This window comes from Lolium rigidum, chromosome 1 (assembly GCF_022539505.1).
Source record: "Lolium rigidum isolate FL_2022 chromosome 1, APGP_CSIRO_Lrig_0.1, whole genome shotgun sequence".
NCBI lineage: Eukaryota > Viridiplantae > Streptophyta > Magnoliopsida > Poales > Poaceae > Lolium > Lolium rigidum.
The window spans coordinates 14,498,873-14,524,872 of record NC_061508.1 but is presented as its reverse complement, the minus strand read 5'-3'; the positions used below and the strand labels follow the sequence as shown (position 1 = coordinate 14,524,872).

At 44.9% G+C, this 26,000-nt stretch overlaps 1 protein-coding gene across 1 annotated transcript; it reads left to right on the top strand.

Annotated features, from left to right (window-relative positions):
• The first annotated feature begins 22,581 nt into the window (after positions 1-22,581).
• Positions 22,582-25,623, top strand: LOC124667788 (BAG family molecular chaperone regulator 7). The gene is made up of 3 exons (XM_047205033.1): positions 22,582-23,287; positions 23,690-23,965; positions 25,154-25,623. Exons 1-3 carry the CDS (start codon positions 22,583-22,585, stop codon positions 25,361-25,363), a joined length of 1,191 nt encoding a protein of 396 aa, XP_047060989.1. The 5' UTR covers position 22,582; the 3' UTR covers positions 25,364-25,623.
• Positions 25,624-26,000: the final 377 nt, after the last annotated feature.

The window sequence follows — 26,000 nt, the reverse complement described above, 5'->3', positions numbered from 1 at the left end:
CTCCCGAAGTATTGAGATAACTTCTCCTGTCGCCAATCTTCTTTTTTATTTTTCGTGTCGGCACGCTTCCCTTGAAGGAGATATGCCCTAGAGGCAATAATAAAGTGGTTATTATTATATATCTTTATGTTTATGATAAATGTTTATATATCATGCTATAATTGTATTAACCGAAACATTTGTACATGTGTGATATGTAGACAAACAAAGAAGTCCCTAGTATGCCTCTTAACTAGCTTGTTGATTAATGGATGATTAGTTTCATAATCATGAACATTGGATGTTATTAATAACAAGGTTATATCATTGTATGAATGATGTAATGGACACACCCAATTAAGCGTAGCATAAGATCTCGTCATTAAGTTATTTGCTATAAGCTTTCGATACATGGTTACCTAGTCCTTATGACCATGAGATCATGTAAATCACTTATACCGGAAAGGTACTTTGATTACATCAAACGCCACTGCGTAAATGGGTGGTTATAAAGGTGGGATTAAGTATCCGAAAGTATGAGTTGAGGCATATGGATCAACAGTGGGATTTGTCCATCCCGATGACGGATAGATATACTCTGGGCCCTCTCGGTGGAATGTCGTCTAATGTCTTGCAAGCATATGAATAAGTTCATAAGAGACCACATACCACGGTACGAGTAAAGAGTACTTGTCGGGAGACGAGGTTGAACAAGGTATAGAGTGATACCGAAGATCAAACCTCGGACAAGTAAAATATCGCGTGACAAAGGGAATTGGTATCGTATGTGAATGGTTCATTCGATCACTAAAGTCATCGTTGAATATGTGGGAGCCATTATGGATCTCCAGATCCCGCTATTGGTTATTGGTCGGAGTGAGTACTCAACCATGTCCACATAGTTCACGAACCGTAGGGTGACACACTTAAAGTTGGATGTTGAAATGGTAGAACTTGAATATGGAATGGAGTTCGAATATTTGTTCGGAGTCCCGGATGAGATCCCGGACATCACGAGGAGTTCCGAATGGTCCGGAGAATAAGATTCATATATAGGATGTCATTTTATGTGAATAAAAATGTCGCGGAAGGTTCTATGGAAGGTTCTAGAAGGTTCTAGAAAAGTCCGGAAGAAACCACCAAGGAAGGTGGAGTCCACAAGGGACTCCACCTCCATGGCCGGCCAGCCCTAGATGGGGTGGAGTCCCAAGTGGACTCCACCATAGGGGCCGGCCACCCCCACATGGGAGGTGGGAATCCCACCTTTGGGTGGGAGTCCTAGTTGGGCTAGGATTGCCCCTCCTATGGAAGGATTTGGTTTCGGGTCTTATTCGAAGACTTGGACACCAACACTTGGGTTCCACCTATATAATGAGGGGCATAGGGGAGGAGGCCGGCCACACCAAAGCCACCACCTTGGCCGCACACCATAGGGGGCCGGCCACCCCCCACATGGGAGGTGGGAATCCCACCTTTGGGTGGGAGTCCTAGTTGGGCTAGGATTGCCCCCTCCTATGGAAGGATTTGGTTTCGGGTCTTATTCGAAGATTTGGACACCAACACTTGGGTTCCACCTATATAATGAGGGGCATAGGGGAGGAGGCCGGACACACCAAAGCCACCACCTTGGCCGCACCCCTTGGAGGCCGGCCACCCCCTCTCCCCAAACCCTAGCCGCCCCACTCCTCCTTCTTCCCCGCACGCTTAGCGAAGCTCCGCCGGGATTCTCCACCACCACCGACATCACGCCGTCATGCTCGTCGGATTCAAGAGGAGCTACTACTTCCGCTGCCCGCCGGAACGGGGAGGTGGACGTCGTCTTCATCAACAACCGAACGTGTGACCGAGTACGGAGGTGCTGCCCGTTCGTAGCGCCGAACCGATCGTGATCAAGATCTTCTACGCGCTTTTGCAAGCGGCAAGTGAACGTCTACCGCAGCAACAAGAGCCTCATCTTGTAGGCTTTGGAATCTCTTCAAGGGTGAGACTCGATACCCCCTCGTTGCTACCGTCTTCTAGATTGCATCTTGGCTTGGATTGCGTGTTTGCGATAGGAAAATTTTTGTTTTCTATGCTACGTTATCCTTCGAGTGGTATCGCAGCCGTGTCTATGCATAGATGGTTGCACGAGTAGAACACAATGGTTTTGTGGGCGTTGATGCTCTTGTTATCTTTAGTTTGAGTACTTTGCATCTTTGTGGCATAGTGGGATGAAGCGGCTCGGACTAACTTTACATGACCGCGTTCATGAGACTTGTTCCTCGTTCGACATGCAACTTGTATTGCATAAGAGGCTTTGCGGGTGTCTCGTCTCTCCTACTATAGTGAAGATTCAATTTACTCTTCTATTGACAACACTAGTATCACCGTTGTGGTTCATGTTCGTAGGTAGATTAGATCTTACTCGAAAACCCTAAACCACGTAAAATATGCAAACCAAATTAGAGACGTCTAACTTGTTTTTGCAGGGTTTGGTGATGTGATATGGCCATAATGTGATGATGAATATGTATGAGATGATCATTATTGTATTGTGGCAACCGGCAGGAGCCTTATGGTTGTCTTTAAATTTCATGTTGAGTAGTATTTCAAAGTAGTTGTAATAGTTGCTACATGAGGTGAACAACCATGAAGACGGCGCCATGAACCTTGACGCTACGCCGACGATGATGGAGATCATGCCCGAAGATGATGGAGATCATGTCCGTGCTTTGGAGATGAAGATCAAAGGCGCAAAGACAAAAGGGCCATATCATATCACATATGAACCGCATGTGATGTTAATCCTTTATGCATCTTATTTTGCTTAGATCGCGACGGTAGCATTATAAGATGATCCCTCACATTAATATCAAGATAATAAAGTGTTCTCCCCTTGTATGCACCGTTGTAACAGTTCGTCGTTTCGAAGCATCTCGTGATGATCGGATGTGATAGATTCAACGATTCACATACAACGGGTGTAAGCCATGTTGCACACGCGGAATACTTGGGTTTGCTTGACGAGCCTAGCATGTACGGACATGGCCTCGGGACAACGGAAACCGAAAGGTTGAACACGAGTCATATGGATGATATGATCAACATGTTGATGTTCACCATTGAAGCTACATCATCTCACGTGATGATCGGTTTTGGTATAGTGGATTTGGATCGTGTACCACTTAACAACTATGAGGGATGTTGTATTAAGTGGGAGTTCATTAGTAATTAGATTAAAACATGAACTAATTATCATAAACATAGTCTCGAGTAGTATTTTGAATTAATTTTGTAGTATTGGCATCCGTTTACTACTATGCGCTAGTCTTATAATTGAGATAGAAATACTGTTAAAATCTGACTAGAAACTTTACGGTTTGGTACCGTATTGTTAATGAATCAAGAAATGATTAAGTCCTATTGCAAACATTTAGTGAAACTCACTTTGTTGATTCAGAGAGCTATGGTTTCAATTAGTACCTAAAGTTATCTTGTCTCCGTGAAACTTGAAGTTCAAATCTGTTTGAAAAGTAAGGAGCTGAAAATTTAGTTTTCGTAAATAATCAAGGTACGAGATATATGTGATATCTAAGACCTTATTGCAAGATGATAGAATATAAATTTGGTGAGACTACATAAACTCATAAGTTTTATGGGAATGTACGAAGGTTGAAGACGCAAGGCGTCCCAATCCTCCAACTATTGGGGCACTAACGATATTCGCATATCCATGAAGTGATTGTCCTTAGTATGCACCGTTGCTAAGACTCGTCGTTTCGAAGCATCACGTGATGATCGGGTGTTATAGATTCTACGTGTGCTTCCAACGGGTGCAAGCCGATTTGCATATGCGAATACTAAGGTTTAAACTTTATGAGCCTAGCATGTACGTGACATGGTCTCGGAAAGTTATCATGAATTGATGGATAAAATTATGAGTGAAATTGTTCATCATATTACAAATTTACTAATAGTGAAATCTGAAACACTTGTCATATGATGATCAACTTCAAAGTAAGAACCTCAAGGTTATTGGTATTTGACCAACAAACCTAGAAGTTATTGATGTTGAAATGTTTTTCCGAATAATGAGAAAAGCTAAAAGAGAAACTGCAAAAGATATTTTGGCAAAAGAAAAGAAAAGACTAGAAAGTCTAGCTCGTGTGTATATAAATGATATACATGTTATGGTTATATTCCTAGTTAAGTCACACAATGAAATTCTTGGGTATTAGTACCATATTGGTTGGTATGAAGTGTCATACAAAACAACGCAATACAAGAATACAATGGCCTAAGTGATCGACAAGGAATATGATAGGAATGCACGTCCGGAACAAAATAAAGTGTTATTATGTTCGTCATTGGCATTCTATCTAGCCCTTAGAATTTATAATAAAGAACTTAATAATTGTTATTTTGCTCGGGTCAAATGAAAACAATGAGTTGTTCAAATTATGACATTACTCCATGTACGATGGATAAGTTATTATAAATCTTAATGGTGAAATACACATACATAACACTGACGCTAAAAATGCCATAAGGCAAATGATTTGAAATTCCACTTATTTGTGGAACCGCAATTTAGGTCATGTTAGAAAGGATCGCATGAAAAAACTCCATGCAAATGGATTTTTGGAGTCATTCGATTTGTTGAATCGTTTGGCACTTGCAAAATCTTTTCTAAAAGGTAATGACTGAAATACCGTTCATAGGCCGAAGAGTTGAACGGGCAAACTAACTTAGTGAAAACATACATAATGATATATGTGGTTCATCGGGCATAGTTGTGTGCGGAAGATTCTTCTACTTCATGAAAACTTTCAAACAATGAATTGAGTATATATGTGGATATATTCAATAAGGAAAAGTTTGAAACATTTGAATAGGATTCAAATAAATTTCAGCATGAAGTGGAAATCATCGTAATAGAAAAATCAAATATCTATGATTGGATCATGGTGGAAATATTTGAATTACGAGTTTTAGCGAACATCTAAGAGAGTTATGAAATTGTTCTACAACTTACGTTTCTTGGAGTATCATAGTGATGATGAAGTATCCAAGAGATATGTCCAAACTTTGTTGGATCAATGATGAGATAAAATATTGATGCCATTATATTTTTGTGGATTATGCTTTAGTGACTACCGCTTTTACACTCGAATAGAGCATCATCATGATCCGTTGAAATGACACCATACAAGTTATGGCATGGGTATAAACCCTAATAGTCAACCAAAATCGGATGAATGTCTTTGTTGGTTATCCCGGAGATTTAATTGGGAATTCTTCCCACAAGATAAAGACAAAAGTGTTTGTCAATGTTTCTTATTTCCGAGAAATTGTTTCGAGTGAAGTATTTGAGTGGGAGGACAATATAATTTGATAAGGTTTATGAACCCGAGCATAATGATCGAGTAGCGCAAGCATCGGAATTAGTTTCGAAGCGGCCACGACGATCATGGCTCTCATGACTACAAAGTGTTTTAGCCATGGAGATCGAAGTACATATTGAACCTTGTAGGTATGGTTTACTTTGTGATCAAATAAATGATTTGTGGACAAAGGATTGATTTTGAACAATGATAAACCAACTACAAAACAAAGAAGTTATGATGGGCCCTGACTCCGTTAAAATGGCCATGCGCCATGAAATCCAAGATAGATGAATACTTTATGAAAGTAAATGGATCTATGAAATTGATAGACTTGGATGAAATATCCTTGAAGAAAGCTTGATTTATCAAAAAATTGTTTACGACAATGTTCAAAGAGTTGAATACGATAAGATTAGATCTTCCGTAGCAATGCTTATAGTCTATGTGGATTATTCTAGTAATCACTACATATTTCTTTTATGAGATATGCTAGTAGGATGGCAAAATACATTACTTATCAGAAGTATGTATTAAAGGTGTATACAAGATACAACCAAGAGTTTTGCTGGTCCATGGAATACTAGATAGGTATACAAGCTTCAATTGGATGAAGTAAGTATCACGGAGTTGGAATCTTCACTAGATGAAATAGTCAAAGAGTTTTTGATTTCATCGGAGACGATGAAGAGACTTGCATTTGCAAGAAATTAAGTGGGAGCGCTAAGACACATTTATAATACTTTATGTAGGTGACATATAGTTGGTTATAAATGATGTAATTATATACTTGATTAAAAAGGTTTCATTGAGAATTAACTTCAATGAAAGGATATGGATCGAAACGAATTTAGTGTCAAGATCTATGAAGATAGATTGAAACACATAAATAAGTTTAAGTCAAAGTACATATGATGGATATTGAAGTAGTTCAATATAGAAATATTAAGAAAATGTTCTTGTCATGTGAAGTTTTAACAAGACTTGAGTGTATCTGACACTCAATGAGTAAAAACACATGAGTGATTATAGATCACGAATAATATGTACACAATCGGATATCATGTGCTATAAAGTGTTATGAGCATATACCAGAATGATTCATATGATGATCATTGGACGACAGTAAGAATATCCTTGAGTACTTTAGAAGAACTAAGGATATATATATATATATATTTTTGTATGAAGAAATGACAAACAAATCGCTGTAAGGTGTTACACCGATATTGGTTTTGTCACATATAAAATATAATTTCAATCTCAAATTAGATTAAGTGTTGTTTAAAAGTAGCACAATGAGCTAGAAGTTGTCTATGCTAGATTTAGAAGAGTTCTAAATATTGTGACGGATTCTACAAAAGAAGGCAGAGTATGTCATTGTTTTGACAATAACAAAGGATGTTAAGTCATGAGGTTCTTTGAGAACTTGGTGTATTTCCGACAGAGTCAGAACTTTGAAGCTATATTGTGTGTGACAATATTAGTGACATATTTCAGACCGCGGAATTAAGGTTCCACCAAAAGACCAAACATATTTAATGTCGACTCATTTGGAAATGAGTGATGCGTTGAGACGCAAATGAATTACAAAATACATACGTTTCGAGCGTGTCGGATCCGTTGACTAAAAACCTCTCCCGTGAGCAATACATGATAAAGCACCATAAGGCCAAGGTGTTATATCTTTACAAATGTAAACTAGATTATTGACTCTAGTGCAAGTGGGAGATCGAAGGAGATATGCCCTAGAGGCAATAATAAAGTGGTTATTATTATATATCTTTATGTTTATGATAAATGTTTATATATCATGCTATAATTGTATTAACCGAAACATTTGTACATGTGTGATATGTAGACAAACAAAGAAGTCCCTAGTATGCCTCTTAACTAGCTTGTTGATTAATGGATGATTAGTTTCATAATCATGAACATTGGATGTTATTAATAACAAGGTTATATCATTGTATGAATGATGTAATGGACACACCCAATTAAGCGTAGCATAAGATCTCGTCATTAAGTTATTTGCTATAAGCTTTCGATACATGGTTACCTAGTCCTTATGACCATGAGATCATGTAAATCACTTATACCGGAAAGGTACTTTGATTACATCAAACGCCACGGCGTAAATGGGTGGTTATAAAGGTGGGATTAAGTATCCGGAAAGTATGAGTTGAGGCATATGGATCAACAAGTGGGATTTGTCCATCCCGATGACGGATAGATATACTCGGGCCCTCTCGGTGGAATGTCGTCTAATGTCTTGCAAGCATATGAATAAGTTCATAAGAGACCACATACCACGGTACGAGTAAAGAGTACTTGTCGAGAGACGAGGTTGAACAAGGTATAGAGTGATACCGAAGATCAAACCTCGGACAAGTAAAATATCGCGTGACAAAGGGAATTGGTATCGTATGTGAATGGTTCATTCGATCACTAAAGTCATCGTTGAATATGTGGGAGCCATTATGGATCTCCGGATCCCGCTATTGGTTATTGGTCGGAGTGAGTACTCAACCATGTCCACATAGTTCACGAACCGTAGGGTGACACACTTAAAGTTGGATGTTGAAATGGTAGAACTTGAATATGGAATGGAGTTCGAATATTTGTTCGGAGTCCCGGATGAGATCCCGGACATCACGAGGAGTTCCGGAATGGTCCGAGAATAAGATTCATATATAGGATGTCATTTTATGTGAATAAAAATGTCGCGGAAGGTTCTATGGAAGGTTCTAGAAGGTTCTAGAAAAGTCCGGAAGAAACCACCAAGGAAGGTGGAGTCCACAAGGGACTCCACCTCCATGGCCGGCCAGCCCTAGATGGGGTGGAGTCCCAAGTGGACTCCACCATAGGGGCCGGCCACCCCCCACATGGGAGGTGGGAATCCCACCTTTGGGTGGGAGTCCTAGTTGGGCTAGGATTGCCCCCTCCTATGGAAGGATTTGGTTTCGGGTCTTATTCGAAGACTTGGACACCAACACTTGGGTTCCACCTATATAATGAGGGGCATAGGGAGGAGGCCGGCCACACCAAAGCCACCACCTTGGCCGCACACCATAGGGGCCGGCCACCCCCACATGGGAGGTGGGAATCCCACCTTGGGTGGGAGTCCTAGTTGGGCTAGGATTGCCCCTCCTATGGAAGGATTTGGTTTCGGTCTTATTCGAAGATTTGGACACCAACACTTGGGTTCCACCTATATAATGAGGGGCATAGGGAGAGGCCGGACACACCAAAGCCACCACCTTGGCCGCACCCTTGGAGGCCGGCCACCCCTCTCCCCAAACCCTAGCCGCCCCACTCCTCCTTCTTCCCCGCACGCTTAGCGAAGCTCCGCCGGGATTCTCCACCACCACCGACATCACGCCGTCATGCCGTCGGATTCAAGAGGAGCTACTACTTCCGCTGCCCGCCGGAACGGGGAGGTGGACGTCGTCTTCATCAACAACCGAACGTGTGACCGAGTACGGAGGTGCTGCCCGTTCGTAGCGCCGGAACCGATCGTGATCAAGATCTTCTACGCGCTTTTGCAAGCGGCAAGTGAACGTCTACCGCAGCAACAAGAGCCTCATCTTGTAGGCTTTGGAATCTCTTCAAGGGTGAGACTCGATACCCCCTCGTTGCTACCGTCTTCTAGATTGCATCTTGGCTTGGATTGCGTGTTTGCGATAGGAAAATTTTTGTTTTCTATGCTACGTTATCCTACATCCCTTAGTCAAATTCACTTCATCTCTATTAATAGTCGGGATTTCTCTGCCTTGTGGGTCCATTGTTTCCACCACGTTGACACGTCGTGCAAGTGGGGGACACACGTCCTCCGCTTTTCCTGGCGCACGTACGGTAACGCCTGTTCCATTCCATCTTAGTAAAAATACCTTTTTACCCTTTTATCTACAAGATCCTTTTTCACCACACGATTTCTTCATCCAACGGTGCATTGCTTCGCCCGATTCCTATATAAACATTTCTTCAACCTCGGCTCACTTCTTCGCTTGCGCCGCACATCTGTTCCTCTTTGCAAAGATTTCCCCCTGCGCCCAACTCTTTCTGATCTTCCGCTCGCACGAACATTGCTTCTCTAGTGCCATTGATGCCACCGCGCACGCGACTCACTCGCCACAGTACTCCAGAATCCAAGATGGCCGCTGAAGATCTTGAGTGGGAGAGATCTAAAATCTCCAACCAAGACGTCAACATGCTCGAAGAGGCTTGGCCTGATGAAGAAAGAGGACGCCATCCGCTTTCCCAGCGAAGAAAGCTACCCAAACCCTCCAATGGAGTACCGGGTTAGTTTCGTTGATCACCTCATCCGCGGCCTTTCTACCCCAATTCACGATTTCCTCCGCGGACTTCTCTTTGTCTATGGGATTCAACTGCACCAGCTGACCCCCAATTCCATCCTTCATATTTCTATTTTTATCACGCTGTGCGAATGCTTCCTTGGAATCCCTCCTAACTGGGCTCTATGGAAACGCATTTTCTGCCTCCGCCGCAATGAGCGCCCACAACGCCACCTATAACATAGGCGGCGTTGTTATCTGTGTCCGAACTGACGTTGATTACTTCGACGTCAAATTTCCTGATTCTGTCCAAGGATGACGCAAAAGGTGGCTCTACATACACGAAGAAAGTGCCAATTCTGTGGAGCATAACATAGTCCCTTTCGACGGGAATGCCAAAATTCAACGCCGCCTCTCCTGGGATGCTGAAGCTTCCGAAGAAGAGAAAAAGGCGACAGAAGCACTTATGTCTCGTATTCATCAGCTTCAAAATACTCGAGGCAAAGAGCTTTCTGGTGTTCAAATCACTCGCCTACTTTCTTCGGATTAGAGTGCAGCCTCTTCGAGGCTCGCAAAAATCCCCTTTGGACGTATGCTTGGTAAAAATGACGCCAATAGGCTCTCCAGATGATCTTTCTTTGAAGGACTTGGAGAAGCTGATTCGAAGAATTTCCTCGCTGAACAAGAGGGATCCTATTCCCTCCTCCTGTCGCGTGGAACCATACAGCTCCACCAATCCTCTCCCCGAGGTATTTTGTCTTCTCGAATTTTTATCTTGCTCCGAACTTTCCCTGCATCTCATTGTATTGATATCTCTCTAATTTTTCTTTTGTCGCTACCATCCTACTATGGCTTCCCTTCCTCCTCTTCCTGAGGATGGAGAAGTCGAAGAAAGGGGCATTGTCACTGATGACAATCAAGAAGCTCCATCTTTTGTAAATGATCCCGTAGATTCTCGAAAATCTGCGGGATCTTCCGAAGACACTACGTCGGTCCAATCTCCTCCTCCCGCTGTTTCTCCACAGAGGAAAAGGAAGAGGGGTAACGCCGAAGATTCCGGCACGTCGAAAGCCGAAGAAGTTGTTCCTTCTCATCCGAAGGCGGCTTATGATCCTTATATTGAATCCCTCGTCAGCTCGTAAGTCATTTTTATTTCTCCGTATTTCTGTACTCGAAATGTTTATCTTGTCACGCTTTTTATGCTGTCGATTTTTAATCAACAGTTATGAGGAGGAAGAAGTACCAACTGTTGACGTGGCTCCTCGGACAAGCACGTCACATACTGTACTTGCCTCAGACACGCTAGTTGAAGGAGAAGAATCCTCGCCTCCTCAACAAAATGTCGTCACCACTACTCCACCATCAAGCCCACTTGCTCCTTCACCAAAAAGGACAAGGGCTGAAATAAGTTTTGAACCTGCCCCTCAATTGGGCAGCTCTTCGGCCCTGCTCTTGGATGATGTAAGTTTGTCGATATCTATATTTCCTCTATTTTGCTTTTTAATGCCTTCACTCTTTTTTCATGCTGATGTTTCCCTTGCTTTGTTCTTCTTTGACAGCCTATGATCAAAGATCTTATCCGCATCGGATCCCAATTTATTGGGTACCGTGAGTATGCCAGTAGAACTGAAGGTAACATCCTTTATACTTGCCGTTCTTTCTGACTTTTTTGCTCCTGTTGTTTGTCGCAATTTTTGATTGTTCCTCCTTCCCCCTTTTTTTTATCTCGACAGAGAAACTTGCAGAGGCCAATAAACGTGCCGACGCACTTGCTCAAAAACTAGAGCAAAGTGAGGCGGCTCGCAAGAAAGCCGAACTTGTTGCTAGCGAAGCTAAAACCTAGGCTGATGAAGCCCGAGCAAAAGCTGCTAGTGTCGAGGAACTGCAGAAAAGACTTAAGGATGCTGAATCTGCTTTAAACGAGCATAAAGCTGCACAAGCTGCTCGTGAACAGGGGATCCTCAAGCGTCTGAAGTCACAAAGTCGACGTACTTTGAGTAATATTATCGATCCCTTCTATTTTTTAATGGACTTCCTGTTTCTTGTTTTTTGATTAATGTTTTGTTTCCTGTGGCAGCCCAAACAAACCAAGACTTTGATCTGGAGAATCCCGACAATGACCCCCTCCTTGACGCACTTTCTTATCTGGAGCTTCATGGGTCCGAAATTCGTGAAGGCGTGGCAAATGCTAATGCAGGATTGTCGACGCTGTTCCCCTACTTCTTCCCGAAGAAAGAGGAGCCCCCGACTTTCCTTGCCCTTGCCAAGTGTTTTAATCCACCAGAAGATCTTGGGCTGAAGGTGCGTCATGAGAATATGAAGGTCGCCGTTGAAAACACTGTTGCCTTGGTTGCCGATAGCCAGCAAACTATCGACTGGGCGAAGGTTGGCGACACTGAGCAGATAGAACAATCAAGGTGGAAGTCGCTGATCAAGGCAGCTAAGCCCAACACGAAGAAAATCCTGGCCTATCTCGGGATCAAGCCGTCTTCGACTCCTAGCTCATCAAGGCCGGAGGTCTAGTTGAATGCCTCTTTGCTTTTTCTTTTTAGCGTACCTCTTTCTTTTGGCATTGTCGCCGTAGTGTTCTTGGCGATAAGCTGCTCGATAGGGTCTCTAGAAGGTCCTTCTTTTGTAATAGACATGTATATATTATGGGAATGAATGGAAATCTATCTTTACTCAGTGATTGATGTCGAAATATTTCTTTTTTCCAGTTAATTTTTGACAATTATACGCCAGCTCCTGGTCCTTCCAATATTTCGCCTTCTTCTTCTCGCTCAAGGAGAGCTCTTGCCGGTACTATACCTGTCGAAGATTCTTTGCCGCAAGAATTGGATGAACTTCGGCAGCAACTTCAGTATGCGAAGAAGCAAACCCTTGTGATGATGGAGAAGTCTCGTAAGTCATCTGAAGCCGAAAAAGTTGCACTTCAACAAGCTCGCGAGGCCGTGGCACGCTAGGGAAATTGCTCGCTTCCGAGGCTGAAAAGGCGACTACTCGAGAAAATTTCATGCTCGAGTTAATGAATGAAGCAGCTGCGTATATGTCGGGTATGCTTGTTTCATCCTCAATATCTTCCGTCTTCATGCTACGTCTCTTGAAGTTTTCTCGTTTCTTTATTTTAATAGGCTCCTTTACTGATGTCGTTGCCGAAGAGGAGAGGGTAAATACCGGGACAAACCTCCTTGTTAACCTTTCCCTTGATCATGGTTCTCTATTTTGGGCTACCCCGAGAGGACCCGTAGATTGTCAGATTTCAGGATCGTGCCTCTCAAACTCGCGACTTCCTTGACTTCTGTACCAAGACCCTGTCTATGGTTTATAACTCCATGTTTCCTCGGAACGTTCCACCGAAAACTCTTCCCGAGTTAATGGAGAAATTTAAGGATGCTCATAGGATCCATGACTTTGTCAAAGCTCAACTGGTGGCTGGCGCCAGATTTGCCCTTATCATGCTGCAGATCTGCCACTCAAAGCTTGACCTGACCCAAGTTGTTGCGAAGGTTCATGAGAAGGTACGGCGCCGAAGAGTTGGTGTCGATCGTATTAACACGAAGGTTTCGCCTATAGCTGAAGAAATGATCGAAGACCTTCTTCGGATGGATGCCGACTTTTTGCGAGATGGTCATTATGCTGATTTTCTTGCGCCGCTCCCGAAGAAAACAGGATTACCCTTGATGATATATTGAATCATGACTAATTATTTTCCTTTGGTAGATAATTCTTCCTTGTAAATCATGACTGTGATTATATTGTGAAGCAAACATCATGTTTCTATGTTTATCTAGCCCCCGAGTGTTTTCGGTGACTATTCACTGTATTTGTATAATGCGAGGTTTTAAACCAAAGCAGTTATTCAATATGTAGTTTTGGCGAATATCAGCCCCGAGCTTCTTTATTGAGTACTATTTTGCATTTTTATTGACTCGCGAGGTAGTTTAATACCAAGGCAAGGCTTTTTCTTTTTTCGAAGGAACTATATTGAAATTCGTCGGGTTGGGGATTTTGAGCATGTCGATGGAGAAAAGCTATATTGACACTATCTTTATTATATTGCAGCACCGCGAGCCCGCCTCATTAAAAACCTTTCCCGGCCCCACTCGGTGCCCCGAAAAGGAAAAGAGTGCGTCCGAAAACTCGCGGGCGTTTCGAGTACATTGAAATTTTACAAGGACTATATTTTAGCTCTAGGCGTAGAACCGCCCGAGTTGCGCCACGTTCCGGGGTTTTGCTCCTCCACCCCCGTCTTCTTGTCCTTTATCCCGTATGCTCCTCCTCCGATTACTTCCGTGACAATGTAAGGGCCAAGCCATGGTGACTCGAGTTTTTCATGACTTTTTTGCGTGAGCCGAAGAACTAGGTCTCCCACCTGGAAAGATCTTGGCCGTAAACGTCGACTGTGGTAGTTCTTCAAATCCTGTTGGTATTTAGTTACCCTTGATAATACTTCGTCTCGAGCTTCGTCGAGTGCGTCTACGTCGTCTTCCAATGCTATCCTGGAAGTTTCTTCATTATACTCTGCGACTCTGGGGGAGTCGTGCTCTATTTCTATTGGTAGTACTGCCTCTGCTCCATGGACCAAGAAAACGGGGTCTCTCGTGTCGTCAGTATTTGGTGTTGTTCGGATGCTCCACAACACACTTGGTAGTTCTTCTCGGCCGTGTATGTCGAGCTTTTTCCAGTGGTCCTAACAGGCGTTTCTTGATGCCGTTGCAGATGATACCATTGGCTTTCTCGACTTGCCCATTGGTTTGAGGATGTGCAACTGACGCAAAGTGCAACTTGATACCCACTTCTTTGCAATAATCTTTGAATTCGTGGGATGTGAAGTTACTGCCATTGTCCGTGACGATGCTGTGGGGCACTCCAAATCTGAAAACGAGGCCTTTTATGAATTTTACGGCGGATGCTCCGTCTGGTGAATTTATCGGCTTCGCTTCTATCCACTTTGTAAATTTGTCGACAGCTACTAGCATGTATTCCTTTCCTCCTGGCCATGATTTGTGTAACTTGCCTACCATATCGAGTCCCCATTGTGCAAAGGGCCACGACAATGGTATTGGTGTTAGTTCTCTGTCTCGGAGAGTGAGGTTTTGCCGCAAACCTTTGACACGCATCGCAAGTCCTTACTATTTCTTTGGCGTCCTCGATTGCTGTCAACCGAGTAGAATCCTGCCCGAAAAACCTTGGCCGCAATTGCTCGACTACTCGCGTGGTGGCCGCATATTCCTTCGTGTACATCCTTCAGAATTATTCTTCCTTCTTCGGGTGTGACACACCTTTGCAGGACGCCTGAAATACTTCGCTTGTACAATTCTCCCTTGACCATCGTAAAAGCTTTAGAACGTCGAATTACTCGCCTTGCTTCAACTGGATCATTGGGTATTTCTTTCCGAAGGATGTATGATATATATGCTTGCATCCAAGGAACCTGTACCATCATCACCAGCTCGTGTTCCTCTTCATCCTCCGTGGTTTCTGTGAGGGGTGTCGAAGTTTTCTCTTCTTTTGCTTTTTTCTGTACCCTTTTTGGCTTCGTAGATCTCTCCACTATTTCTTCCCAAAATACTCCTGGCGGGATTGGGAGGCATTGCGACCCGATGTTTGCGAGGACGTCAGCTTCATCGTTGCTCAATCTACTGATGTGATTTACCTCGCATCCATCAAATAGCTTCTCGAGTTCGTTATACACCTCCTTGTATGCCACCATGCTATCATTGACGGCGTCACACTGGTTCATAACTTGCTGAGCCACCAATTGTGAGTCGCCAAAGATTTTTAGTCGAGTTGCACCGCAAGCTTTCGCCATCTTCATCCCGTGTATGAGGGCTTCATATTCTGCTTCATTGTTAGATGCGTTAGGGAACGTCATCCGAAGGATGTACTTCAATTTGTCGCCTTCGGGTGATATAAGTACTACTCTGCGCCAGCTCCTTCTACTCTCTTGGACCCGTCGAAATTCATGGTCCGAGGTTCTCGATAAGTCCGGGGTCCTGTGTTTTGCGGCTCCATCCACTCTGCGATGAAGTCCGCGTGAACTTGCGACTTGATTGCTTTTCTTTTTTCATACGTGATGTCCCGAGGGGAAAGTTCTATTCCCCAAAGGGAGACACGACCCGTAGCTTCTGGATTGTTTAGTATATTTGACAAGGGAGCTTCATTGATCACTATGATCGGGTGTGCCGAAAAATAGTGGCGCAATTTTCGTGCTGTTGTGAACACTCCGTATGCTAGCTTTTGGTACTGAGGGTACCTTTGTTTTGATGGCGATAAAACTTCGCCGACGAAGTATACTGGCCTCGTACTCCGTGGAGTTTTCCTTCTTCTTCTCTTTCGACAACTAGCACCGTGCTCACCACTTGGGGCGTGGCTGCGATATATAGCGAGGAGAGGTTCCTTTTCCTTCGGCGCCACCAAAATTGGTGGTGTCGAGATTTTGCGCTTCAAATCTTCGAAGGCTCGTCGGCCTCTTCGTTCCACCGGAATTTGTCTCCTTGCTTTATCAGAGCATAGAATGGTAACGCTTTTTCTCCCAGCCTGGCGACGAATCTGCTCAAAGCTGCGACTCGCCCAGTTAGCTGTTGTATTTCTTTCAACTTTGTTGGCTTTCTCATTGTTACGATAGCTTGTATTTTATCGGGATTTGCTTCAATCCCTCTTGCCGAGACTAGAAACCCCAGGAGTTCTCTCGCTGGGACGCCAAAGGAACACTTCGTCGGGTTCAACTTCGTGCGGAATTTGTTGAGGTTGTCAAAAGTTTCCTTGAGATCCTCGATCGGTGTTGTCCCCTTTTTGATGTTATGACGACGTCGTCGATATATACTTGCACGTTTTTTCCAATCCGTGTCGCCAAACACTTCGCATCATCCTCTCGATATGTTGCTTCCGCGTTTTTAAACCAAAGGGCATTGTTCCGTAACAAAACACGCCGTATGGTGTAATAAACGCTGTCTTTACTTCATCTTCTTCTTTCAATCTGATCTGGTTGTAACCAGAATATGCGTCCAGGAAGGAAAGACGTTCGCATCCAGTCGTGGAGTCGATAATTTGATCGATCCTCGGGAGGGGAAAGTGATCCTTTGGACAATGTTTATTGAGACACGTAAAGTCGACGCACATGCGAAGGACCTTAGTGTTTTTCTTTGGCACCATCACATGATTTGCTACCCATGTGGCTTCTGTGAATATCTCTTTGATAAAACCAGCTTCTTGTAGTCGATTGATTTCTGACGACATAGCTTTGCGGTTTGGTTCCGAAAAACGCCGCAAAAGGTTGTTTGATTGGTCTCGCTAATGGATCCAAATTTAGGTGGTGCTCGGCAAGTTCCCCGGGTACTCCCGGCATGTCGGCTGGACACCATGCGAAGATTTTCCAGCTTCTCATGGAGGAACTCGACGAGCGCGCTTTCCTATGCGATATCCATGTTGTTTGCGATAGATGTCTTCTTTTTCAGGTCCGTCGGGTGAATCGCACCTCCTTTGAATTTTTCTCGGTATTGAAAGTTGATTCTTTATTTGGCCTTCCAACGTCTGGCAGTACGTCGTAATCAGTCATACTTTTTAACGCCAAATATTCAGCTTGCATCCCGAAAGTTTCTGATAACCGATGAAAATCCTTGTCGCACTTGTCGGCTAAGGCGAAGCTTCCTTTAACTGTGATTGGTCCCTTTGGTCCAGGCAATCTCCACAACAGTATGTATAGTGTGGTACCGCCATAAACCTAGCATATGTCTGAGTCGTCCCAACAAAGCATGGTATTGCGATGGAAAATCCACGACTTCAAATTCCAGCTTCTCGATTCTATAATTTTCTCGAGTTCCAAACTGAACGTCGAGATTTATCTTCCCCAATGGATAACTTGGTTTCTCCGGTGTGATGCCGTGGAACCTTGTGTCCGTTGGCTTCAAGTTTGCTAAGGATATGTTCATCTTCCTCAATGTATCTCGCGTACATAAGGTTTAAGTCGCCGCCACCATCTATGAACACTCAAGAAACATCAAATCCCGCAATAACCGCCGGCGTGAATAAGTGCCGACCGCCTCGGTCGAGGAACTTGCTGCGGATGATCCGCTATGGTGAAGCCGATGTCTTGCCCTGACCAATTGAGGTACTCAACTGTTGGTGGAGGCATTTTCTCTACCATGAACACCTGTCTTGAGATTACTTTTTGAGTTCTGTTGGACGGCCTTCCCTTCTGAATCATCGACACCGCTCCGTTTGAGTTAGGATCGACATAAGGTGGTGGTGGAGGTGCTGCCGCTATTCTGAGCTGATGCCGATTATCGTCTGTAATCGCGAGAGGTGGTGGCAGGTGAACCTCGCTCCTGGGCTCCCGAGGATTTCTCTGTGCTGCTCGAGCGTGAGCGTTCTCTGCATATCTGAACATTGCCTGAAAATTTCGATAGTCTTTCTGCAGGTGCCCTGACTGTCTTTTTCCGTTGCTGTCGAGGAAAAAATGCATCTGGCACGGTCCGTTCATCATTTCTTCGGGGGACACGAAAGGCTTTGGGAACCTGGGCCCGCTATTCTGCCTGTTGCGGGAGTCGTCTCTGTTATCCCCTCGCTGCTCACTGCTTCTCTGATAATCATCTCTATTGTTTCCCCCTGTGTTTGCCCGAAAGCCTGCCGAAATTTGCCCTGGGGCGTCATAATTTGGGTACTGTCGGGGAAATCGTCGCCTCGATTGGTAATTTCGACCACGGTCCTCTTCTGGTGACCTGTGCCGTTTGTTGTGGACAGCATCCTCTCCATCTGCCCATCTATTTGCTATCTCCATTAACGCGGATACTGTCTTTGGATTGGTCCTTCCCAAGTCCTCGACAAAATCTCCACGCCTAATTCCCGCGACAAACGCATCTATTGCTCTCTCGTCAGATATATTTTCTGCCGAGTTTTTTATGATGTTCCACCTTTGGATGTACTTTCTCATTGACTCATCTGGTTTTTGTCGACATGCTCTCAACTCTTCTAACGACGCAGGTTTTTTGCACGTGGATCCGAAGTTTTTGACGAATACGTCCTCGAAACTTTCCCGACTGTCGATAGATCCTGGAGGAAGCTTCTTGATCCAAGATCGTGCAGCTCCACTTAAGTGCACCTGAATACTTTGCATGGCCGTTGCCCTAGTCCCTCCAGTTAACTTCACCGTCTCGAGGTAATCAACTAGCCAATCCTCTGGATCTTGCAGGCCGTCGAATTTTTTGAAGTGATCAGGCAACTTAAATCCCGAAGGGACTCGAGTTTTTCGTACTCTCCTTGTGAAGCACGGCAAACCGCACATATCCTCGTCGTTTAGTTCCGGGGATTGTCGATGTTCCCTTCGCCTTGCCGTGCTCTGTCTACCCTTGCTTGTGCTCGCCGTATCTCTTGCTCCACTTGTTCCTTCAACATTTGATGCTCGCCGCTCGCCGTAGGTCGTGGACTATTTTGCCTTGCAGCCTCCTTCGCGGTGTTGATACAAACGCCGTTCCCATGACTTCTTTTCCTGCTATCGCCATATTGTACAAAGCCTCCCTTGGATCTCCCGGAGGTGGCTCGGATGCAAGGATAAAGGCTTGTGTCGCCATATATCCAGCTTCGGTGTTTTAGGGATAATATTCCCTCGTTGTGTCTATCGACATAAAAGACATGTCGAGATTTTGAACTAGGTACTCTCTTTCTCCTTCGAGTATGTGTTGCAATCTGGACCTTGCTCGTTCCGAGCTTCTCTATGACTATCTCCCGAGGTTCTAGATTGTCGACTTAGATCCGCCCTTCTCCTCGCTGGATGCGTAAGCTGCCTCCTTTCTCTCGTTCAACTCAGCTCGTCTGTTTTTTCAATTCTCCAGCGGCTCGTGCGAGCCTATATTGATAAGCTTGCGGTTCTTGGACCGTAGCAGTTGTCGTCATTGGCTCCGAACCATCTAAAGCTTTTGCAGCCTCTATCCCAGGCTGTTTGTGGAAGTTGAACTCTGACGCGTGGTGTGGGCCCGACATATTTAGTGCCCATACCTCTCCTTAGATCTGAGGGATCGACATAGGGATTACCCAAATCGTCGAAGGCCTCTGATGTTTCCTCTTGATTCTCAATGGCATAAATCTGATGATATTTTGTACTCAGATCTATGTTGGGTTTGGTGACATCATTGTTGAGATTGATGAAGACCTTGCCCACTGCGATAGATTTGTCGATGAAGTCGTAACTGTCGACATCGCTTGAGTCATTGCTTATATATGAGTCCGCAGATGACTCGAACGATATGTCGCCGAAGACCTTGGCGAGTTTCTCTCTTGCTCTGGTGCTGACGTAACGTGTTTCCGAAGTTTCTTCTTCTCCTGACTCGGTTGACGATGTATAGCTTGAAAAATCGGAATCGACCGCCGATGATCCCGACGAAATCGGAATTTCGACACGATACGATCCTTCCTTCTCGACGCGAAAGTGAAACCTTTCGAACGTCATCTCCATGGGCTCCGCCAGATACGCATATGCATCCAAACGGGAGGGTGGGTGAGGAACAAAATCGACAGGACCGAGCAGCGATCCGTTTACCTCGATCCATTGCGTTGCTTGCGGTTGACGATGTCGAAGATCTTGAACGTGCCATCGAGATCGGATCCTTACGCCTCTAATTCCCACGTGACGGCGCCAATTGACGATGTATCAACTTGTCAATGCCTATGGATTATAGGCTAGGGTTTAGTTAGAAGTAGAGGGCAAGTAGATCTCGAAGGTTTCAGCTAGAAAAGTACTCGACGATTATGAAAACTAGGGTTTGTGAACAATGATCCGATGATCTCTTCGTCCCTCGACTCCCCCTTTATATAGGAGGCGGAGCCGAGGGTTTCGTTTTGTACAAGTTACAGAGTCCGGGACGGTTTCTAACTCATCCCGCCAGATTACAAACAACACTTCCTATTACAGCTCTACTTTCCTTAATATATCTTGGGCTCCCGAATCTTCTTATTCTTCGGGTAGTGGGCCTTCATTAAACCCCGGGTACTATCTTTGACAGGCCCATTTGGGATGCCTATGTCACTTGGCTACTGATAACATCTGAGAATTGTAGCAGCTGGTGCGAGAAGGTCTGACGCGACGACCCATCACTACCACTGCTTGTGAGCTCACGGCATCGGTTTAGCCTTGGCAACACAGAGCTTGACATCGTCTGCGGCAACACGGCTGTCTCAAGTAAATAGCAATCATTTGCACAAAACTGAAGGACCTTACCTTGTCATTTATAACCATAGCACACAAGCTAAACTGCTAGTTCTTTTTACCCAAGTTAATTAATACAAGATATAAGGGAGTAAATATTACACATTCATACTTAAGAAATTAGAGAGAAAAATGATTGCATGAACCCTCCTGGCATACCAAATATATGTTACGAAAAGTAGTGAGTGAGCATTAAATCCTTAAGAACTTCTAAACTATCCGATATCGAACTTCTATTAGTTCATAACTGAATTTCAGGCTACAATGTAAAACAATGAAAATACAGTTCGGGATTCAGGCATTTTTTTTCTTATACTTCTGCGATTGAAAAGAATTATAAATATCTTGTTTTTTTCCAAACACTTACCAGATCTTCTGGGTGAATTATATTTACGATGTCATTTAATCTGAAGAACCAAATATCCATAGAAAATTGACATCAAACTATGAGAAGCTTTGTAAGTACGTTCAAATCAAACATCACAAGATGTAGTCTATGATAACATTCTGCAAGATCCATCACACTCAATCTGGTTCATACGTCTGCCAAAAAGAAACAGACGGTCAGAACACAAAACCAAACAAGCCAAGCTGGGCTGACCCTTCGAAAATCCCACATCATGAAAAGGTAAATAATAACAACATGCAAGTTTGAGGCTAATCTCATCCACCACCAGAGCAGCCAGGAACATGAGCTCTGAATTCAGATCACACAAAAAAAAACATGGTGGTGGCAGTTCTGTGACACGGCCACACAAACGATAGTGAGGATATAGGAAAGCGAGTACCTAGCTTGGTTCCATTGATGATGCAGAAAACTCGGACATCGTGGCATCGCTGAATCCGGACTTGTCCCATTAGCGGCGGCTAGTCCATGAGGATCCTCGTTAGCGCTGAATCAAGAGGAAAATATGCAAGTAGCCGACAGCAGCAGCAGCAGACGAGGAGGGTTTGCGGCTTAGACCATGGGCGGTCCAACGCGGTGGGGAGCGCAACCCTGCGTGGCGAGGAATCACCAGGCCGCAGGGAGGACATTCATCATGGTAGGAGGTCTCAACTCTCAATAATCCTACACCTACCGAAATCATCCTACAAAATAATCTTACAGGCTGACGTGGTGGCTTGTGTTTGGTCCTGATTTTTTTTCTTCCTTAATTTGTGTAGCATTGTGGGGAGGAAAATATGGAGTGCAGTTACTCCCCTGATTTTGGGGATGCGACGTTCAAGCGTATCGTGTTTAATTTAGGAAGCGGGGCTCCGGAAGTTATCCGCCAAAACAGGGAAGGGGTGGGGAGAATGGGGCATTCATGTCCATTAGATGAGTGTGGATAGACGGCTGTGATTCTATTTTCCAACGCAACTTCATGCCTTTATATAAGTAGATAGAAAGTAGAAGAGATAAAAATGAAGCGTACCCTTGGCTTGTCATTTTGGCAAAGAGACACGAAGATGAGATGCGAGCGGGGATCACGTGACACGGCTCCGGATGGTGTGCGGCGCGGCGAAAGCATCCAAAAGGCGGCAGAGATCCCATCGTGGTGCGCCCCATGTATGTGTGTCGTTGAAAAATTCAGTGGGAAAAGGCCAACACGTCAGTGAATAAACTGAACTGTGTGCTTTCCGGCCGGTCCGTCCTACTAATCCACACGCGCCGTGTCACTCTCCTCAGATCACCACCAGCTTCCACCACCATCACCGCACGCACATCACTGACATCTCCGTCGCCGCCGTCACCGCCGTCCGCCATGGGCTCCTCCCACCGCCACCTCCTCCGCCTCCTCGACGACCCCTTCTTCCCCTTCCCTCCACCACCACCCTCCTCCTGCCCCTTCCTCCCTTCCCCATTCGCCTTCCCCCACCACGACCTCGACACCCTCGACCTCTTCCTCCCGCCCCACCACACCGCCGACCCCTTCTTCCCCACCCCCTCCCCCTTCACCGCCCCCCACGCCTTCCTCCTCCACGACCTCACCGACCGCGTCGCCGCCCTCGAGCTCGCCCTCGCCGCCCGCGCGCCCCAGCCCGCGCGCCGCAAGTGCACCTACGCCGCCACATCCCCGGGCGGCCGCAAGGTCAAGTGGACCGCCGAGGAGAAGCCGCGCACCGGCCTCCGCGCGCTCAAGTGGGAGGCCGAGCTCGCCTCCCCCAACGAAGACGGATTCGACCGCAAGTGGCGGTGGGAGACCAAGTCCAAGGCCGGCAAGGCCAAGACCAAGTGGGGCACCGAGATCAAGGGCAAGGGATGCCTCGAGCCATGGTCCCACGCCTACTCCTGGGAGGAGGACTTCAGCGGGTCAGACGACGACGACGAACAGGAGCGCAAGCCGGAGAAGAAGAAGGAGATCAAGCCCGCCGCCAAGGAGGACAAGAAGGACAAGAAGACGACCAAATGCGTCCAGATCGAGGAGATCCCCGAGGACAACACCGCCGGATGCGACGCCATCAGGAAGGTGAGCGAGGGTTTGTAGATGCCTACTAGCGATGGGGTTTCAGGCTCTTCTAGGCCCCGATCTGAACGAATCATCGGATTTCCAGTAGATTTCTGATGAGAGATCAATGCCACTCTCGTGCATACTTCCGGCTGGATTCGGCAGAAAGACTGAATCTTTAGAGGATGTGTGTGGTGGTTTCTCTTGTCTAGATCTGTGTTACTAGCACAGACTGCACATTGCGCTGTTGATCCTGCTTCCCTGCAATGCAATGCAGTCTAGATCTATGCCACTACTGCCTGCACTTTGTGCTCTGCTTGCAATGTCAGCGAGCCAACAACTTCGCCCTCCTTCCTTACAATGTACTAGGGCTTATCAATTACACTGTTACTGACCACCTGGCATTTTCCCTTTCTGATGAAGGCTTTTGCTATGGGCAACGACAAGGGGAAGGCCAAGGAGCTGTCGCCGCAGGACGCCGCGCTGCTCATCCAGATGAACTACAGGAAGCACCTCGCCCACCGCTCCCAGGTGCTGCGCTGCCTGCGCGACCTCGCCGTGGCCAAGGCCAAGCTCAAGGAGCTCAGGTCCTTGTTCTACAACCTCAATTACAGGCGCCGCTGCAGCCATGACCATGAGGAGCGCCAGAGGTTCTCTGAGAAGATTATTGTCCTGCTCCTCACTGTCGATGCGCTTGAGGTGAGCTCTGTCATGATCTGTTTGTCATTTATGATGCCTGTGCTGTGCATTTGAAATTCAGTTGCTGTATTTACTCGTTTGAGGATGATATACTGGGGTTCTGTACATAAGCATGATTTTTCTAGTAGTGCGCTTAGCTTCTGAACACATGACCAGTGCAAAAAGAATTAAAGCAGACTTGAAAGATTAACATGATACTGAGCATCTCTTCTTTTTATAAATGTGCGTGTCTTGAGCGAAGTGAAGTATGTACTTCCTGTTAGCACATATTGCACTGGGCTAAGATCTTTTTGTTACATATTCTTGACTGGCTGAAAAACACTCCACAGGCATATAGATAAATTTGATTTCGCTTCAATTGTGTTGGGATCCCACTTCTCATTAGCACACTCAGTTAGCGATACATTATCAATTAAAAAATCAAAGTTGTACACTAGAATGATTGAAATGCTATTGAGCATCTGTTCTTTTCTCAATCTGCATTTGCATGTGCTCTCTTCAGTGAACCAACTACTTAGTTCCTGGTAGCACATATTGCGCAATTATTTTCTATAAATATGCTAAAATGGCTACAGAACACTCCTTAGATATGTAGATAAATTTTATCTGGCTTCAGTAATGTTTGATCTCACTTCTTGGTAGTATCCTCAGTGATTCATTAGGTCCAAGGGTGATGGTATTCTTACATTCTGCAATGTTGCATGTCTCCAGTAGGACTTCAGAGAGGTTTATGGTTCAATGAGTCTTTAGTTGATAAAAAAATGGCCTGGATTCAATCTTGCGTCCATGTTATTTTTCCTATTCATTGTTTCCCTGGTAATGGTACGTCAAGTGCAGGGGCAATTCTTTTACAAAAATCTCAGGCATTGAAACCTTTATGTCAGTTATGATAGCTGAACTAATGATACCCCAAACATTTACAAGGAGGACGATTTTTTGTCATCCTGCCTTTGCTTCTATAGGAGATTCTGAACTGAAATTATGCTCACTCAGTTTCTCTCATGTGCATACCTATTGGCCAACTATTTTCTTTGTATCTCGTTCTTTTCTGAACTCAAAATAACCAGCAAAATTAATGTTGCTTGGCATAATTGTCCTTTATCGGCTGCTTCCTATCCTCCTGTTACTTTTCAGTAATCTTATTACTTGTCCATTGATCTCTTACTCTCTTAACCTCTTTCCATCCAGGGACCTGACTTCATGGTGAGGACGGCAAAGAAATCTATGCTGGAGGAACTCGAGGGGATGCTGGAGATTGTGGACCCACAGCCACCTGGTAAGGAGAGGTCGTTTAGCCGCCGAAAGTTTGATCTTCCGCAGGGTGGAGCCATCCCGAATGAGAAGTCAGCTGCTGTGAACAACACAGTCAAAGTCATCAACACGGGCAAGGGCAAGTAATGTGGACCACTAGGTCCACCATGCACATCGTTGTCGCTGGGTACCACAGCCGATCGATGGAGCTTGTAGTGCCGTGCCTCGTGAGAAGTACGATCTCCTTGTTATTTTCTAGTATCTCTGAGAAGTATTGGACTTGTTGTGAACCATTGTTGTGGTTGTTGTCGTCGCACTTGTAGCATGTATGATCTGTGTCCTTTGCTTTGGACTTCTTGTATGCTGTTGTTTGAACTGCAAGTAGATGAATTTGTGGTGCTTTATCAGGTTTTCTGCTGTCTGCTGCCCTCATGTTTGAGTTACATGGAAGTTCAGTAATGGATGTGCCTATTATGTTTTGTTTTAAAATAAATTACTGTATTGCATCTTACAGACAAGTGATGGAATGTGTGAATAATATTGAACACATAACACACTTTATTAAACTATAGGAAATTAAGGGCCAAATTATTCTGTGCAGCCTCTTGTCTCACTTACAGAAATACTTGGCTGTGATTACAGCCCAGGTAGAGCTGTGGTCATGGATCCTATTTGGCTCCAGCCCAAGTAGAATTGGACTAGTAGCATCTCTTAGGGATGGTGAGGTGTCCGGCCATGTGCCAGTGCCACTCCTCTCATCCGTCAGGGTACATGTAGGGGCAAG

What these genes read in the sequence shown, in the direction of transcription:
- LOC124667788 (XM_047205033.1), top strand. Translation starts at nt 22,583, where the DNA reads ATGGGCTCCTCCCACCGCCACCTCCTCCGCCTCCTCGACGACCCCTTC. An exon ending in GATGCGACGCCATCAGGAAG is followed by an intron (nt 23,288 to 23,689) that starts GTGAGCGAGGGT and finishes TTTCTGATGAAG; the next exon opens with GCTTTTGCTATGGGCAACGA. An exon ending in TCACTGTCGATGCGCTTGAG is followed by an intron (nt 23,966 to 25,153) that starts GTGAGCTCTGTC and finishes CTTTCCATCCAG; the next exon opens with GGACCTGACTTCATGGTGAG.